A 16,850-nucleotide genomic window follows, 5' to 3' on the forward strand; every position below is an offset into this window, starting at 1 on the left:
TTTTATGTAGTTGTCAATTTCATTCTCGAGCTGTAGCAAAGTACTTGTCGTGACACTTACCTGCCAATGTTCTCTAATAGTGCTGATGCTTGGTTTCATATTAGGACGTCCTTAGATGGGAAATTTGCAGTTAATTTCTGTTTTATGAGCAGTGTAATATTTAAGAAGTGAAAAAAGGACACTTGCCATTCAAAACATTTTTGGATGCATTAAATTGATCAAAAGTGGCAGGACGGATAATATGTTACAAAAAAATCAAATAAATGCTGTTCTTTTGAACGGTCTATTCATCAAAGAATCCTGAATTTAAAAAATATATATATACAGTGAGGAAAATAAGTATTTGAACACCCTGCTATTTTGCAAGTTCTCCCACTTAGAAATCATGGAAGGGTCTGAAATTGTCATCGTAGGTGCATGTCCATTGTGAGAGACAAACTAAAAAATAAAAATAAATCCAGAAATCACAATGTATGATTTTTTAGCTATTTATTTGTATGATACAGCTGCAAATAAGTATTTGAACACCTGAGAAAATTAATGTTAATATTTGGTACAGTTGCCTTTGTTTGCAATTACAGAGGTCAAACGTTTCCTGTAGTTTTTCACCAGGTTTGCACACACTGCAGGAGGGATTTTGGCCCACTCCTCCACACAGATCTTCTCTAGATCAGTCAGGTTTCTGGCCTGTCGCTGAGAAACACGGAGTTTGAGCTCCCTCCAAGGATTCTCTATTGGGTTTAGGTCTGGAGACTGGCTAGGCCACGGCAGAACCTTGATATGCTTCTTACAGAGCCACTCCTTGGTTATCCTGGCTGTGTGCTTCGGGTCATTGTCATGTTGGAAGACCCAGCCTCGACCCATTTGCAATGCTCTAACTAGGGTTGGGAATCGTGAGAAATTTTCCGGTTCCGGTTCCGGTTTCGGTTCCGCCTAACGATTCCGGTTCCGATTCCGGTTCCATTAAAATTATTACACAAATAGTGGTAAAGGAAAAAGGCACAATACGCAACTCAAACAATCCATTTTGTGTTTATTACTTGCTCTAAAATTAATTTACAGGTTGGCAATGTCAAAAAAGTCCTGTACTGTACATATATTACAGAATTAATTAAGCCATTCTTGCAACACATTGTTTTTCAAATGAACACCTCTGAAATTGTCTTATTACATTTTATCTCTCTGTCTCTGAATAAAACCAAGTTATAAATTATATTTATTAGTTATATTTATTAATTAGTTGTATATTAATTTAATAGTAATTCAGTTATTCAGTGAACTTGTAAATAATAAATTGCAATTCAGCATTACAAAGGTAATTGTGCCTAAACGCTTACCTAAACCATGGTGACTCAACGGTTGACATATATATATATATATATATATATATATATATATATATATATATATATATATATATATATATATATATATATATATATATATATATATATATATATATATATATATATATATATATATATATATATATATATATATATATATATAGGCCTTACACTATAAATCTGGTATAAGCCCTGCCCCTGAGGCACTTTGTGCTGTAGCAAATGTTTTGTCAAATTGCTAGTGCAGCCTCCTTTGCATGTTATTAACTTTTCACATTTTGCTTCATTATCATTCATTCTTTGGAAATTAATCCATACTTGTGACTTTCTCTTCGCCATGCTGGTGGTCAACGAGAAAATATCTGACGCAAAACCATAAATGTGTAGCGCGAGGGCTTTCAGTGCTGAACTGCGTTGCACTCCTGGAAGCGGCAGGCAACGTAATTAATATTCATGATGAGGTGAGCCAGGGTTGCCAGGTTTTCACAACAAAACCCGCACAATTGCACAATCGCTTCAACCCGCGGACATGAAACACAGCCCGCGGCAACAGTGGAAAACGGGAAAGCGGGAAAACCACGGACTTGGCAACACTGGCTGTCACTCGCTATGAAAGGATACGCTTCCAGCGCTTCGCACACACATTGCACCAGAACCGTTTTCGGAACCGAAACTTAGGAATTTCGCGCGGTTCTGGTATTTTTCAAAAATCAGTTTCGGTTCTGAATAAGAACCGGTTCTCGGTTCCCAACCCTAGCTCTAACTGAGGGAAGGAGGTTGTTCCCCAAAATCTCACAATACATGGCCCCGGTTATCCTCTCCTTAATACTGTGCAGTCGCCTTGTGACGTGCAGAAAAACACCCCCAAAGCATGATACTACCACCCCCATGCTTCACAGTAGGGATGGTGTTCTTGGGATGGTACTCATCATTCTTCTTCCTCCAAACACGTTTAGTGGAATTATGACCAAAAAGTTCTATTTTGGTCTCATCTGACCACATGACTTTCTCCCATGACTCCTCTGGATCATCCAAATGGTCATTGGCAAACTTAAGACGGGCCTGGACATGTGCTGGTTTAAGCAGGGGAACCTTCCGTGCCATGCATGATTTCAAACCATGTCGTCTTAGTGTATTACCAACAGTAACCTTGGAAACGGTGGTCCCAGCTCTTTTCAGGTCATTGACCAGCTCCTCCCGTGTAGTTCTGGGCTGATTTCTCACCTTTCTTGGGATCATTGAGACCCCACAAGGTGAGATCTTGCATGAAGCCCCAGTCCGAGGGAGATTGACAGTCATGTTTAGCTTCTTCCATTTTCTAATGATTGCTCCAACAGTGGACCTTTTTTCACCAAGCTGCTTGGTAATTTCCCCTTAGCCCTTTCCAGCCTTGTGGAGGTGTACAATTTTGTCTCTAGTGTCTTTGGACAGCTCTTTGGTCTTGGCCATGTTAGTAGTTGGATTCTTACTGATTGTATGTAGTGGACAGGTGTCTTTATGCAGCTAATGACCTCAAACAGGTGCATCTAATTTAGGATAATAAATGGAGTGGAGGTGGACATTTTAAAGGCAGACTAACAGGTCTTTTAGGGTCAGAATTCTAGCTGATAGACAGGTGTTCAAATACTTATTTGCAGCTGTATCATACAAATAAGTAGTTAAAAAATCATACATTGTGATTTCTGGATTTTTTTTTTAGATTATGTCTCTCACAGTGGACATGCACCTACGATGACAATTTCAGACCCCTCCATGATTTCTAAGTGGGAGAACTTGCATAATAGCAGGGTGTTCAAATACTTATTTTCCTCACTGTATATATATACATACATGTGACACTGAAGATTGGAGTAATGATGCTGAAAATTCACCTTTGCCTTCACAGGAATAAATTATAATTTTAAATATATTAAAATAGAAAAAATGTATTTTAAATTGTAATAATATTTCACAGTATTATTGTTTGAACTCTATTTTGAATACATTTAATGCAGCCTTTGTGAGCATAAGACTTATTTCAAAGACATCAATACTCTAGTTCTTACTAACCCCAAACCTTTGAATCTTTGACTGAGAATCTCTCAGGAGCTGCATTTCCTTTTAGGATCTGAATCAGACTCGGTAATTAGTGCTGCATGCATCAACACTATACATATAAACACACTCAGAAGAACTGTATATGTTTAAGAGCCCCACAATGTCCATGCAATCTACTGGGTGCAGATACACAAACACAACGTTCAGGTGGTGTCGCACAGATACATACACATGTGCTGCAATCATATAGACTATTTTCCCTTAAAGACGCTCTTTGAACTGCCAGCCTTTGTGTCTTTTATCCTTGTCCTGAATTCCATCTGTCTAGAGTAAAGTGAGAGAGAAAGAGCTTGTCTGTTGATCACTCATCTGCAGATGAATGAGACCGCTTTCTCTCTCCCTGGCAGACATGAGCTTGTCCTATTTTTGTCCTTTTTTTCTAGAGCCAGTGGAGTGTAAGTAGTATGCCAAGGCTGACAGACAGGGATGGTGGAATGGTTTGGAAAGAAAGAGAAAGAGTACTTTGGAGAAAGAGATTTTACTTTTCACAGTTTAGCCTTTCCTCAGTTATGCTTGCAGTGCTTGACATATCTGACACAGACTGCAGTCTACAGCGGAGAAGATGATGGGAGGTGCTGGCAACTTGTAGAATGAGTAAACTACTAAGAGGGCTGTGGGACAGTTTAAACAGGTGTGTTCTTGTATGTTTTTCAGAGGGTGTTTGATGTGGTGTATCCAATGGCCCCAGACCAGCGGAGACATGTCAGTATAAATTCTGCACGTTGGCTACCAGAACCTGGGCTTGGGCTCGCTTATGGAACCAACAAAGGAGATCTGGTCATCTGCAGACCTGTGTGAGTCTCCTATCCATCCCTTCATAGCTCACCCAGCCCTCTTTGTGGGTTATAAATCATTTTTTTCTTTCTTTCTTTGCATTTAAAGAATAAAGTGCTGTTTTTTTTAACTCAGCTGGACTCTTCAAGATAATTTTTGCCAAACATAATCAGCACTTTACTCATCTGCATGTGGGTCATCAACAAATGAGAAATCCATAATGTTAACCATGATACAACAAGTTGCAATGGTATATATGGTGTGTGTGTGTGTGTGTGTATAAAAACGTTTGGTTATTCTGAAATGTTGACGTCCGTCTTTCCACTGCTTTGCCCATCTGTTTTTGTTTTCTGGTTGAAAACTGCACTGTTTTATGTTTATGTAAATGAATGTCATACATCTCAAATACCTTCTTGGTTTTGTCAGTTCTTCAGCAGTTTAAAAAGTAGCTTTCCTACAAGCGTTTGGTGTTTGTTAACGAAACAGACACTAATTAATTCATTTCAAGGATCATTTCTCTCCACTGTATTTGGTTGTATAATTTGCAGCTTGGCTGTGGATGTTGCTTTTCTGCAAGTTTGTCATAATTATCATCAAGGTTACCGTGGATACAAAAAGCCCACGTTGCCGCACAAACATCGTCTCCAATGTAAACACGCTCTCACTTCATTAATGCAAACAGTTTTGCTAATTAGAAAAAGCAGAAAATGCACCGTACACAAACTCAGGGCCTTATTTGTAGTTTATATATTCAGTTGTGATGCCCAGTGTTCAGAGACAGATAATATTGTGTGCCTTGGACACCAAAAAGCACAATCACTTTAGTCGTGACATGAAATGATCTCTCTTAGTATAATTTACACAGTCATTTATTCTTATACAATCTCACACACTACCCCATAGGCCTCTCGCAATTATTGATTAATCATCTGGGCTAGTAGGCTATATTGCATGTGTGGATGCTGCAGGTGGCGGACCGTTTGTGGCCTCTTCTTACAGCAGCTGGAATGTAATTAAACTTGTCATTTTGATGGCGGCTTGTAATCCAGAAAGTTCAAAACGACAATCATCATTGACAACTGGTGCGTTGATAGACAACCCACACTTACACTTCAAAACATTAGATTCTTCCGCGCTGAGGAGCCGTGCCAATGCACAACTCATGTAAAGAAGATAACTGCTCAAATAAATGCTGTTTTAGGGTTCAAATAGAGATGGCGACAAAGATGTCAAATTTACGGACTTTCACTGCAGCTTTAAGTATGTACTGTCAAGTCTTTTTTTCCTGTGTATAAGGAAAAGCAGGGGAGTCAGTTTTCGACACAAAGTTCCGTTATTTACTCTACCCAAAAATGAAAATTCTCTCTTTATTTACTCACCTTTATTTCATCCCAGATGTCTATAATTTTCTTTCTTTTGTTTAACACAAACTGAGTTCATGTTAGTAATGCAAATGGATAGTTCCTTCAAAGTTGACGTATTTTTTAAATGGTCGTAAAACTGCCAGTAGGTAGCAGCAAGTCTTAATGATTGAGTCGCTGAATCATTTATTAATTTATTCGATTCGATCAAAACAACTGATTCATTCAGGAACAAAGCAAGTAACTGTTTTTGTGAATGTGAAATCTTTGATTTGCCCGATTTGTTCAAAAACACATTCATTTTGAAACAAACACTGCTTTATGTTGCTCGGAGAAGCACTATTAGAACTATTTTCATTGGCGAAATAGAGTAAAAACATAAATACTGGCAATAATTTGTGATTTTAATATTAACTTTTTGTTTATTAAACAGGGCTGGATTTCCCGAAACCTTCTTAACACTACGTCATTCTTAAGTTAAACCTTAAGGTGTACCTTAACGTTAATACGTGTTTTCCGAAACGATCTTAGTTAAGAATACCTTCTGTAAGTAATACTTTCGTAAGGTTGGTCTGGAGCACTCTATTATCTATACCTTATCACTATTGACAGTTCATTCCGATAGTGGCCACCACTGTTTCTTTACATCTCAGTCTATACCAATATAATTCTGCTAACGGAAGTGTTTTCATGCAAAGAATACAATTCTCATTACACTGATGGTTGTTAGCTTTTTAATTATATTATCCAAAGGTAGGCCTACATCAGCTGGCAAACCATTATGGAGTCTATTTAAAGGGAATGATCGTGGAGGGGAGTTTGGTCAAACTATGGCAGTGATACAGCGAATAGTTCCGCGGAGCCATTTCTATGTGCACGATTTCATCAGTGAAAACTTTAGTCCCCTGGCTACCATGTCAGAAGCTGCAATTCAAAATAAATTTCGTCTGTCACGGCAGCAAATTCAGCAGCAAATTCAGCAGCATCTTGTTGGTCCGAATTTGTCAAGACAGCCCCGAAATGCAGCTGCTGGCCGCTCTTCTCTTTCTTTCTTTTTTTCTCTGCTATAGTAGCCTAGCTGTTGATTATGTTTTGCGTGTTGCGCTTTTATTAAGTAGGTCATCCAATAATAGAAATGAGTGATTTACACCAATAATGTGATGCGGGCAATTAACTCTGCTTGTGGAGTAGGCTAAATGAAGACTAGGCCTGTGGCAAAATATATTATGATAATAAAAATGGCATAGGCCTACTGCTAGTTTGTGTAGTGTTGATGCATGATACGTTTGGGCATGAGAGGTTGCGGGTTCGCACAATCATTTCAAAATTATATAAAATATTCACGGTTGGATTTAGTTTGCAATTTGATCTCACGAGTCCTGATAAATGCAATTTCAAATATTTCTGAAGTGCTTCTATTATAAAGAGCACCGCTTTCTCACACAACGCAGTTAAACAGCCCCTGCATAGAGTTGATAATCGATTTTTGAGTCATTGATAAACTAATTCAGCGCCGCCGCCACGGACAGCACCTGCTAACGTCACACTAAAGAAGGTATACCTTAAGCAACCTCCTATGGTATAGCTCAGGGAACACGCCTAGAAATGGTATACCTTTAGTTAAGTTATACCTTAGAGTCTTCGTAGCGCGCTAAGAGACAACGTTATCGGGAAATGCAGCCCTGTTTAATAAAATTAATCACATTTGCAATCATTCTGATATTAGGAAAAACAACACTCTTGCTTGTGCGATATTACTGAACTATCATAAATATTAAAACAAGAACACATACAGGAGCATTTTTTCCCTCATATCATGAAATTTCTAACTGATTGAAGGGCAGTATGTATATTAAAACACATTGTTTATTTATAATGTTGAAGTGCCCCTATTATGCTTTTTTCGAATATTACCTTTCATGCAGTGTGTTATTTAGCTGTCTCTGAATGTAAATGGTTTGCAAAGTTGTAAAGTCGAAAGTGCAAGATAAATAAAGTAACTGTCTCTCAAAAGAAAGAATCGACTCTGAACCGCCTAAAAGAGTCGTCAGGAATTCCAATCTCACTTCCGTGATGGCTACACGTCACTGGGTAACACATTTGCATAAAGTCTTCATTGGCTGCCTGCCAACATTGTCTACTTTGACCCGGCCTCAAACACTGTAGCTGGTTTGTGTTGTGTACATGTCAAGTCAAGTCAAGTCAACTTTATTTATATAGCGCTTTTAACAATGTAGATTGTTTCAAAGCAGCTTTACAGTGTTAAACAGGAAAATAATGCAGCATAATTTAATTCAGCTGTATAGTAGAGCCCTGCGCGGGACTGTTTTCTTCATCCCGCTCCCGCCCGCTCCCGCCGAATTTCTGACCATTACCGCCCGCTCCCGCAACGTATGTGTTACACTCCCGCCCGCTCCCGCAAAACTTTGAGAATTTATTCCCGCACAATAATAGAGATGCATTGATTTTGTGTCTTCTCCCGTCCCGCAGGAAAAAACCCCCCACGTATTTGTATTGATATTATTAAAGAGATTCATGGGGTTGTTTGTTTCGTTTCCCTGGCCTGCATGTAAAAAAAAAAAAAAAGACAAATACATTCAAATATAATTTCGTTTTTATCAAAAACTTTGCACATAAAAATAGACTGCTTTGCAAAACAGAAAACAGAAAAACAGATTGAGAAACAAAAAAAAGATCCCAATTCGTCGGTCAGTTCCGACGTACGTCGAACGTGACCGACTGAAAGGAAACCTGAGAAAACATGCTGCAACAGAACGTAATGTGAACATAAAATAGCAAACGGACATTTAGAAACAATCCATTTCCACTCACTAAACTTCTATGTATTGTTTGTCAAAAACACCAAACAGTCAACTTGACCTGCAGGGAGTGCTGAGCGTTTTTGGTGAGGTATGATCAAGTAGCAATGTATTTGCCAGCTGCGCAATATGTGGATACATATAACGTTATACCGCATGATTTTGCCTACCAAAACAATTGAGAAACTTCTCCAAACTTCTCAGACTTTCCTTGCTTAGCTTTTGTGCTGTAAATACCTCGTTTGAGGTTCTTTTCTACATCATCTATTGACATCTTCTCCATCATGTCATTAGGCAACCTCCCTATCCCGCCGATTCCCGCAGTGTTTTTTTTAGACGCCCATTCCCGCCCGCAGCAAAATTCAAACCGCCCGCTCCCGCGAGATTTGCGTTGGGTCCCGCGGGACCCGGCGGGACTCAATCCCAATGCAGCCCTCTACTGTATAGCCATTCTGGAAAAAACGCTGATGTCATCAGTTCATTTCAATTATCATACAGTGACAGTGTAGGCTTTAGATCAATAATTCGATCAATAATTTAGTTTAAATGGTTAATTTAGTTTATTAATTAGATTTATTTCGATGTTTAGTAGAAAAATTTAGTGTCGAGAAGATGCTGTTTTCTGCTCTGCAAAAAGCAAATTCTCTTTGACTTCCAAAGGATTAGGATGTGAAGAAGAGTCAGGGTTAAAATGACCACAGCGATACAAAAGCAGTACACCTTCTGACGATTGCTTCTCAAATCTCTGTGAGGTCTAAATGGGATTTACAAAATGCTTATACAACAAACAACAAAGTGTTTTATATTGTGTAGGTCTCCGGCTAACTGCTAATCAGCTGTTGGCCATTATTACCTATAATTGTGTCCATTAATGCAGATTCTCTGTTGTTCTTACTACTTTGAGTAATGATAAAGGATGGTGCAAAATTTGTTTTACAAATTTTAATGTTACAACAGTAATTCACGTTGTGCTCGGCTAACGTATGCACTTTTATTGATACAGTTAATGATGCAGTTCCCGCATGTGTACCGCAATAAATTAGAATTAGTTTGTTCATCGGTTTGTTGATGAACATACACTTGTTGATGCGGATCGTGAGGAATTACAGTTGCAACATCTCATAATGTACCTGAAACTGAGTTACCTATCACTGAGAAATGTCCTGCTCAAGTCATCCTTGCGATGGAGGTTCGGGTTGAATAACTAGTTCTTCTAATGTTTCATCATTGAAATCTACGCCTTTGTCACTGTCTTTACAGTGTGTACAATCTCTAAGCTTAAAGAATCCTCCGGAGCTGGAGTTCAGTTATTTTAATGGCCATTTGATTTCCAACACGCGCCAAACACAACAGACTGGGCCATCTGGCCAATCAGAGCAGAGTAGCTCACAGAAAGGAGGGATTTAGAGAGACTCATTCCTTGTATGAGGAGTTTTAGAATCATTGAAAAATGTGATGTGCAATGTATATTATGAGAAAAGGAAAGTGTTTTCTGACCTTTGATACATGTAAACCTGTTGTAGGAGACCTCCAAAACTAAATTAGGAACCTTTAAAATAACATAATGGGGACATTTTAAAATCACATTATAAGGATTGATATGATTAATAAGAACCGTGTGCAAATGTCACTATAAGTTGATGAATAGGATTGCATTCGTCATCGTAAATAACTATTTGTTGTTCATAAATTAATTGTATTGTTGACTACTATTTTGAAAAGTGTTGTGTTCTGATGTAACGTGTGTGGCAAAGGAAGTAAATGAGTAAACAAGATTGATGAAGTTCGCTACTCCTGTCTCTTGTGCTTCATTGTTGTATAACTCCTAACAGATACCACAAATTGGCGATGAGGATAAGCATTTTTTCGCAATATGCAACAGACGCAGGCCAGTAAGAGCTGTGCACGTAAACCTCACTCCCCTGATCTCAAGAGGCGCTCTAGTGACTGACGCTAGAGACAGTGCCCGTTTGAACCAGAGGGGCTACATATAGTTGGTCACGAAGATGACTGTTGCTAACGTGCCTTGCCCGAGATTTTTCCTGCCTTGCCCCAGTAAATCTACTATGACGTTCAGCTCATGGTTGCGGATATATCTATAAGTTATTGATGCTATTGGGATGCCTGGCAGGACGAAAGCTGTACTGCTTCACTGCCTTGGCACACAGGGACAACAGATTTTCTTCTCATTGCCTAAAGGTGATGGTACACAGGGCAACTTTTTTGAGCAATGTTGCCGGGCAATGCTTTGTTTGTTGAGTGTTCTCATGGGCTGCATGTTCGTGTCTCATTTTGTTTGAGCACATGGCCTGTGACTGTGTTCGCTAGCCATGTGCTTGTGTTTTTGTTTTGTTTGGTGTGAGCACATGGCTTCTCATGTTTGTTTCTTTGTGTCATGTGCTCTTTTGTCTTAACCCTGCCCTTGTTATCTGATTATTGGTTCATTTTCCCCACATGTCCCTCCTCGTTACCTGCTTTGTTTGCTCCCTATTTATTCTCCTTGTGTTTTCAGTCCTGTGCCAGTTGTCGTCTGATGTACCCATGTTCCCAGTTGGTTCCTGCCTTGTCTTGTCCTGCCAAGTCCAGCTGCTGGTTGTGTTTTCCCCCATGGGGTAGTTTTGTTTTATTTTTTATAACAAATAAAAGTCTTTTGTTCTGCATCTTGAGTCATTGCCTCATTTTTTTACCCCTGACACAAACATGCTGGTTCTCGTACGTCAAGCTAGCATCATTGCTTGACCATAACTGATGGGGCTTTGATGAATGTTTATATGTGAATAAAAGCCTAAATTAAATCTAATTAATGAAAATTTGGACTAAACCGTTCAATGGATTCGTTTTATGATCTCTTTATGAACCTTTTGAAGCGTCAAAGTGGTAGTTGCATGTACTGTCAATGGAGAGACATAAATCTCTCTGATTTCATTAAAAATTTGATTCTTTCTGAGTTCATTTGTGTTCCGAAGATGAACACAAGTCTTATGGGTTTGGAACGACATGAGAGTAAGGGATGACAGAATTTTCATTTTTGGGTGAATTAACCCTTCAAGGACAACTTTGTCTTCTGAGGCTCATGGCTGATTGTACCTGTTGCTATTCGATCTGTGCTGGTCTCCATAGTGCACACGAAGGACATCAGGGAGAGGTGAGAACCAAACACCGCCTTCGTGATCTCTATTGGTGGGTATGGATGGATGCTCAGGTTCATGATGCTGTCTGTTCCTGCCACGTGTGTCAGCTCAATGACAAAACTGTCAAGTCACATCTTGCTCCTCTCCAGCTGGTGCCACTGCCTAATGGACCATGGCAGAAAGGGGCTGTGGATACAGTCGGGCCATTTGACACTGCTGCATCCGACTGCAGGTTTGCTATAACATTAACTGATTAACAAATGGCCGGAGTTCTCCTTTTACTCACACCATCACTACAGATTTTGTGGTTTCGTTTATGTCATCAGTCTTCAGCCACCATGGAAATCCATTGAGTATAGTTACTGATAACGGTGTTCAGTTAATGTCTGCTACTTTTCTGGAAAGAAGGAATATTCGTCACCATCGTTCTTCTCTCTACTACTCAGCAGCTAATGGTGTAGAGAGGTTCAACTGTGTGCTCAAACACATTGTCCAAGTGGCCATCCAGCAACATCAACCATGGAAACCTGTGTTAACTGACTTCTTGAAGGTGTACAGTGTAACTGGTACTTCACCCTTTACGTTCCTCTATGGCAGACAAATGTCGCCATAGAGGCTGAAAACCCACCAACTGACACGAAGGGTTACGCGGCTGCAACACAAAATGAAAAAGTACACTGATGCTAAGCGTGATGCTCGTACTCCTTGTTTCCAGGAGGGAGATAAAGTAAGGGTACGGAACCTCTTGCATGTTCCTAAGGGACACAGGATGTTTACTGATCGTCTCAAAAAGACTTGGGGTGAGTACATACATTCTTAGTGATGGAAAGACATGGAATGCTTCCCATCTCACTGCATTTACATGCACACCAACAACTCTGGCTGAGAACATGGCTCACTACACACACACTCATACCACTAGACCTAAACGTGATGTCCAGAAGCCTAGTTGGTTAAAGAAAAATGTTACTTAGATCTGATGTAATATTCTGTTATTTAAAAAAGAGGAAAATGTTGTGTTCATAAGTGAATTGTATTGACTACAATTTTGAAAAGTGTTGTTTTCTGATGTAACGTGTGTGAGAACAGAAGTAAATGAGTAAACAAGAATAAACAAAAAGAAGTTTGCTACTCCTGTCTCTTGTGCTTCATTGTTTCATAACTTGTGACAGGTACCACACCGTTTCACCTGTTTCACAAGTGTTCAATTGAGCAACGGACGAACTGCGAGAATACATTCCTGTATAAAGATATTATAATGTTGAAAAGTTCAATAATTTTTTTAAATCTTTTCAGACCCTGTCTCCTAATAAACTGCAGCACAAACAACGACGTAAAATATAAAAAAATAATGTATAAGGCTTACACTGTAAGTGACATGAGAAAAACAGACAATTCGTTAATCACAATTATTTGTTTGACAATGGTCAGCACAAAATTCATCATCGTGACTACTCTCAAGCACTCTGATGTTCCCATCAGAAAATTAGGTGGATAATTTAATCAGAATAACAATAGATAATTTTTTTGTTTGTATGGCTAGTTGTCTTATTATTTCTGTTTTCACAATCATTTTTTTCCAACAAAGGCTTTATGCTGCGGTCACGCCATTTCATAATTACCCTAATTATTAGACGATAACCTGGAACATTCTATTTGATGTTCACGTCCTCAGAATTATGCGTTTCTATGGCAACATTATTAACATGGAAATAAATCTGTAATATGAGCAATCAGTAAACAAAACCGCAATACAACAAGTAACAGATGTTATGCAAATACCTTATTAATAAACATATAATTTTAGCTGGAGATTCAACTTTGTGCCAGCTACATTAAACTGTATTGTAGGCTATATATTTTGTTTTGTTTTTCCAAATTATTCTTGCATTATTATTATATTAACAATAGGTAATTATAGGAATTGTTAAATGGAAATATTGTGAAATTCAATTCACGTTTATTTCTATAGAGCTTTTCACAATACATCGTTTCAAAGCAGCTTCGTAGAAAATGCATGCATCTACATTACAATTTCAAGTGATTTGTTATCAGAGGAGACTGTGACCAAGTTATGTATTTCAGAAATGTACATATACAAAGCACACAGTTCGATAACAATGTATTTAACTGCTTATAACTTTATTTTACTGAGTTTCCGCATGATGTTGCAGTGCTCAGGTCAGGTGACACCAGTCGGAGTTTACAAATTGTATTATGAATTTGGTGAAGATGTGAATGCTTTTAGTCGGAATCTTATAACTACGGTAACTCTGGCATGGCATGAAGCATCGTTTTTCATGTCATCCTTTAAATTCATGTAGTGTTTCCCATCTCTGTCCTGGACTGTAAATATTATACAATTGTCATAGTCCTCTTGATGACATTTCTTTCCAGAGCTCCCCTCGCTGATCCTCAGTTAGTCTTTGGCCTTTCTTGGCAGATTTCTCAAGCATGCTGTAAACAATATATCAGCGGTGCCTAGAAAACATACCTTTTCCAGTAGATTTTTCAAATGTGCATGACTTTTTGGCTAATATCACCCACAACCTCCTGCTTAAGTTGTAAAGTCCCCAAAGCCACAACAGTTTACAAATGTAAATACTGTATGTTATCATCTATGTTTTTTAGAAGGCCAGAGATCAGCAAGATTGCAAGATTTCAGACAGTATTTAAATGAATCACGCAAGGTGATTTACTAAGGTTTGCACTAGTCAATTTACTGGTATTTGCGTCATTATTTACTGGCTAAAAAAGCATGCTTTAACCAGATGCAAATTTGCGTTGCTCTTGTTAGATTGTGTTGGTCATTATGGAAATGATCCGGCTGTGTCTGAGTTCTTTCATTTGCGTGTCGTCAGTAGATCACGCTCAGAACTTTACACTCCCGTCTGCACTTTTTGGGATTTGCTCTCTTACGCTAATTTGCCCTGTTTAAATCTGGTCCAATGTTTGAAATTTAAAACTGCTTGTTGTAGTTGAGACCAGCTCATTCATGTGTCAGTCATGCTCCAGTCATGCTCCAAGATCCATGAAAAGACCAAGACCTTGAAAATATGGTCTTTTACTTTTGGACTTTTTTCGTTGTCTTGGTCTTATGAACTTGGCTGCATCGGCAGGGCCGTAGGCAGTGTTTTATAATCACAGAGGTCCCAAATGAACTTGTTAGTGGAGTTGGGGGTCATGCATCCCAAAGAACATTTAGATTTCTCTGATCTACATATCAGAGCATTTTAAGACTTTAAGGCGAATCAATTGGATAACAATTCATGAATAACAATAGCCATTTAAAATCATGCCAGTAGGCAGTAGATTATATGTCAATACCTGCTCTCTCCATCCTCTCCATCACTCTTTTTCTCTGTCTCCTTATCTTGCCCTGTCTCTTCCCCTCCTGAAGCTGAGCTTTGACTGATATAGTCTTTTCATTTTCATCCGTGTCAGTGAAGTAAACATAGGATCAACTGATATTTATGTTTTATGAATCATTTTCTTAGATAAGTGAATTTACTGAAGGCTACCAAGAAAGCTAGGTAACTAAGTTTATTAAATTTACAATATGTACCACATTCATTATTAATCTTATGCCTAATATGATGAAAACGGCTTTGTTAATGTTTTTTGCCCCCTCACATTGACAGTTACATTACATGAATCACATACATTCTGCCCATTTTCAATTCAAAATGACGAAATTAGACAAAAGTTTATTAGTTTGCCTGATTATTATTATTATTATTTTTACATTTCTATCCTAAAACAACTGTCAAATATGAAATGTTTAGTTTAGCTACTTATATCTTGCACTTTATGGCCATTAACTGAAACTGAAGCGACTTCGTGCTCAGCAGCTTCTGTGAACATAGAGCCCGCCTACTTTGATTTAATTGGTCATCTCAAATATTTTGACATTGACGAGCGGTGACAGACTGCTAAGGTGGTTCAGATGAGAAGATCTTGGTGCTGTGCAATATCCTTGCAGAACTAAAGTAGAGTTAATGTATTAGGCAATTATTTCACAACCTTTATTACATACATACCCTCTTTATACATCTCAAACAAATACAGAGGTCCGGCCCTCGGTGAGCTCATAGCTGGCTACGGCCATGAGCATCAGGATTCTGTCTTGACTCAAACTCAACCCTCTTCTGGTCTCTGTCTTGACTTGGACTCGAATGATCTGGTCTCGACTACAACACGGACTGCTGCAGGATCTATTGCATTTTCCAGGAAATCTCAATGCACAGTTCAGAGATGGCAACTTCTATGAGGGATTGATGCTATTTTGAAGACAAAGTTGAACCCTATTCTTTATTAGGCTGTTCAATTGATTCTTTATATTAATATATAGTCAGGTTGTTTGTCCCTTCTCCTGTACATTTATTTACCAGAGGTTCAGAAAATGTCTTTACCTTTCTCTGAAAGCAGCTAGGACCACACACAGTTTTCTCTCTGTCAGTACCCATAAAGCTCTTACACTACAGCTTTTGATGGACACCTGAGGGAGAGGGATCGATCTGACTGAAACTGGTAATTAGCCTCCAGTGGTTCCAGATATCAGCCTACTCTCATGCTGGGGAACACCCACTTATTATGATGTGTCGAAAAAAGATCAATTTTAAAGTGCACAAATATTGATTACGTCTAAGAATGCCATGAGTAGACCTTCATAACTTGTCTTCTATCCATTAAAGAGCACCATCAGTTAAAAACAGTGGTTATTCTGAGTTGTACACTTTTTTTAACCTCAGAAATCAATTATCATAGCGCTATAATGTGCAAGTATTCATCACTGATCCCAAATTTCTCCACCTTTTTGACCTGCTACACTCTTTGCTTTCCTTTAGGTAGACTCCCATAGAGAAATGAGAAAGAAACAAATGGACAGAGAGAATAGTAGAAGGGATAAGGGGGCAAGAAAGAGAGCAGGACAGGCCCACTGGGAGGCAACATCTCTGGGAACTCTTGGTTGGAGACAGGTGCACAGGATGGTTGGATGAAGTGGATGTCAGCCTCTGCAACTACGGGACTGTCTGTGCCATGCTAATGAGCCGCAAAGATGCATTGTGGGAGTCCGTGGGGAGTATAGCGAGTTTCTTTGAGCTAGGCAAATGAGCAGTCAACGAACTACAGCTCTGACATAGCCAAGAAAGAAAGAGGTTTCTCCTTTAGTCTGCTGTTGTTTAAGCTCAGCTCTTTGTTCTCATACTGTGTTTGCTGAAGTTTAAGTCTGTATTTAAACCCGACAAAGATAAACTTTGAGCTCTTTATTTCCCAGGGGGGGGCTGGGGGGGAGGGGGGTTACTCTGTACCCTGATTAAT

At 38.8% G+C, this 16,850-nt stretch overlaps 1 protein-coding gene across 3 annotated transcripts in view; it reads left to right on the top strand.

Annotated features, from left to right (window-relative positions):
* The window catches only part of ambra1a (autophagy/beclin-1 regulator 1a), a 120,725-nt gene that overhangs the window by 71,889 nt on the left and 31,986 nt on the right, over positions 1-16,850 (top strand). For all 3 annotated transcript variants that reach the window (XM_079810852.1, XM_079810853.1, XM_079810854.1), the window contains one exon: positions 4,098-4,237. In XM_079810852.1, the coding sequence (XP_079666978.1) occupies positions 4,098-4,237 (140 nt within the window). The remainder of the gene's footprint in view (positions 1-4,097; positions 4,238-16,850) is intronic.

Source organism: Gobio gobio (assembly GCF_949357685.1).
Source record: "Gobio gobio genome assembly, chromosome: 2".
In the NCBI taxonomy this organism is placed as follows: domain Eukaryota; kingdom Metazoa; phylum Chordata; class Actinopteri; order Cypriniformes; family Gobionidae; genus Gobio; species Gobio gobio.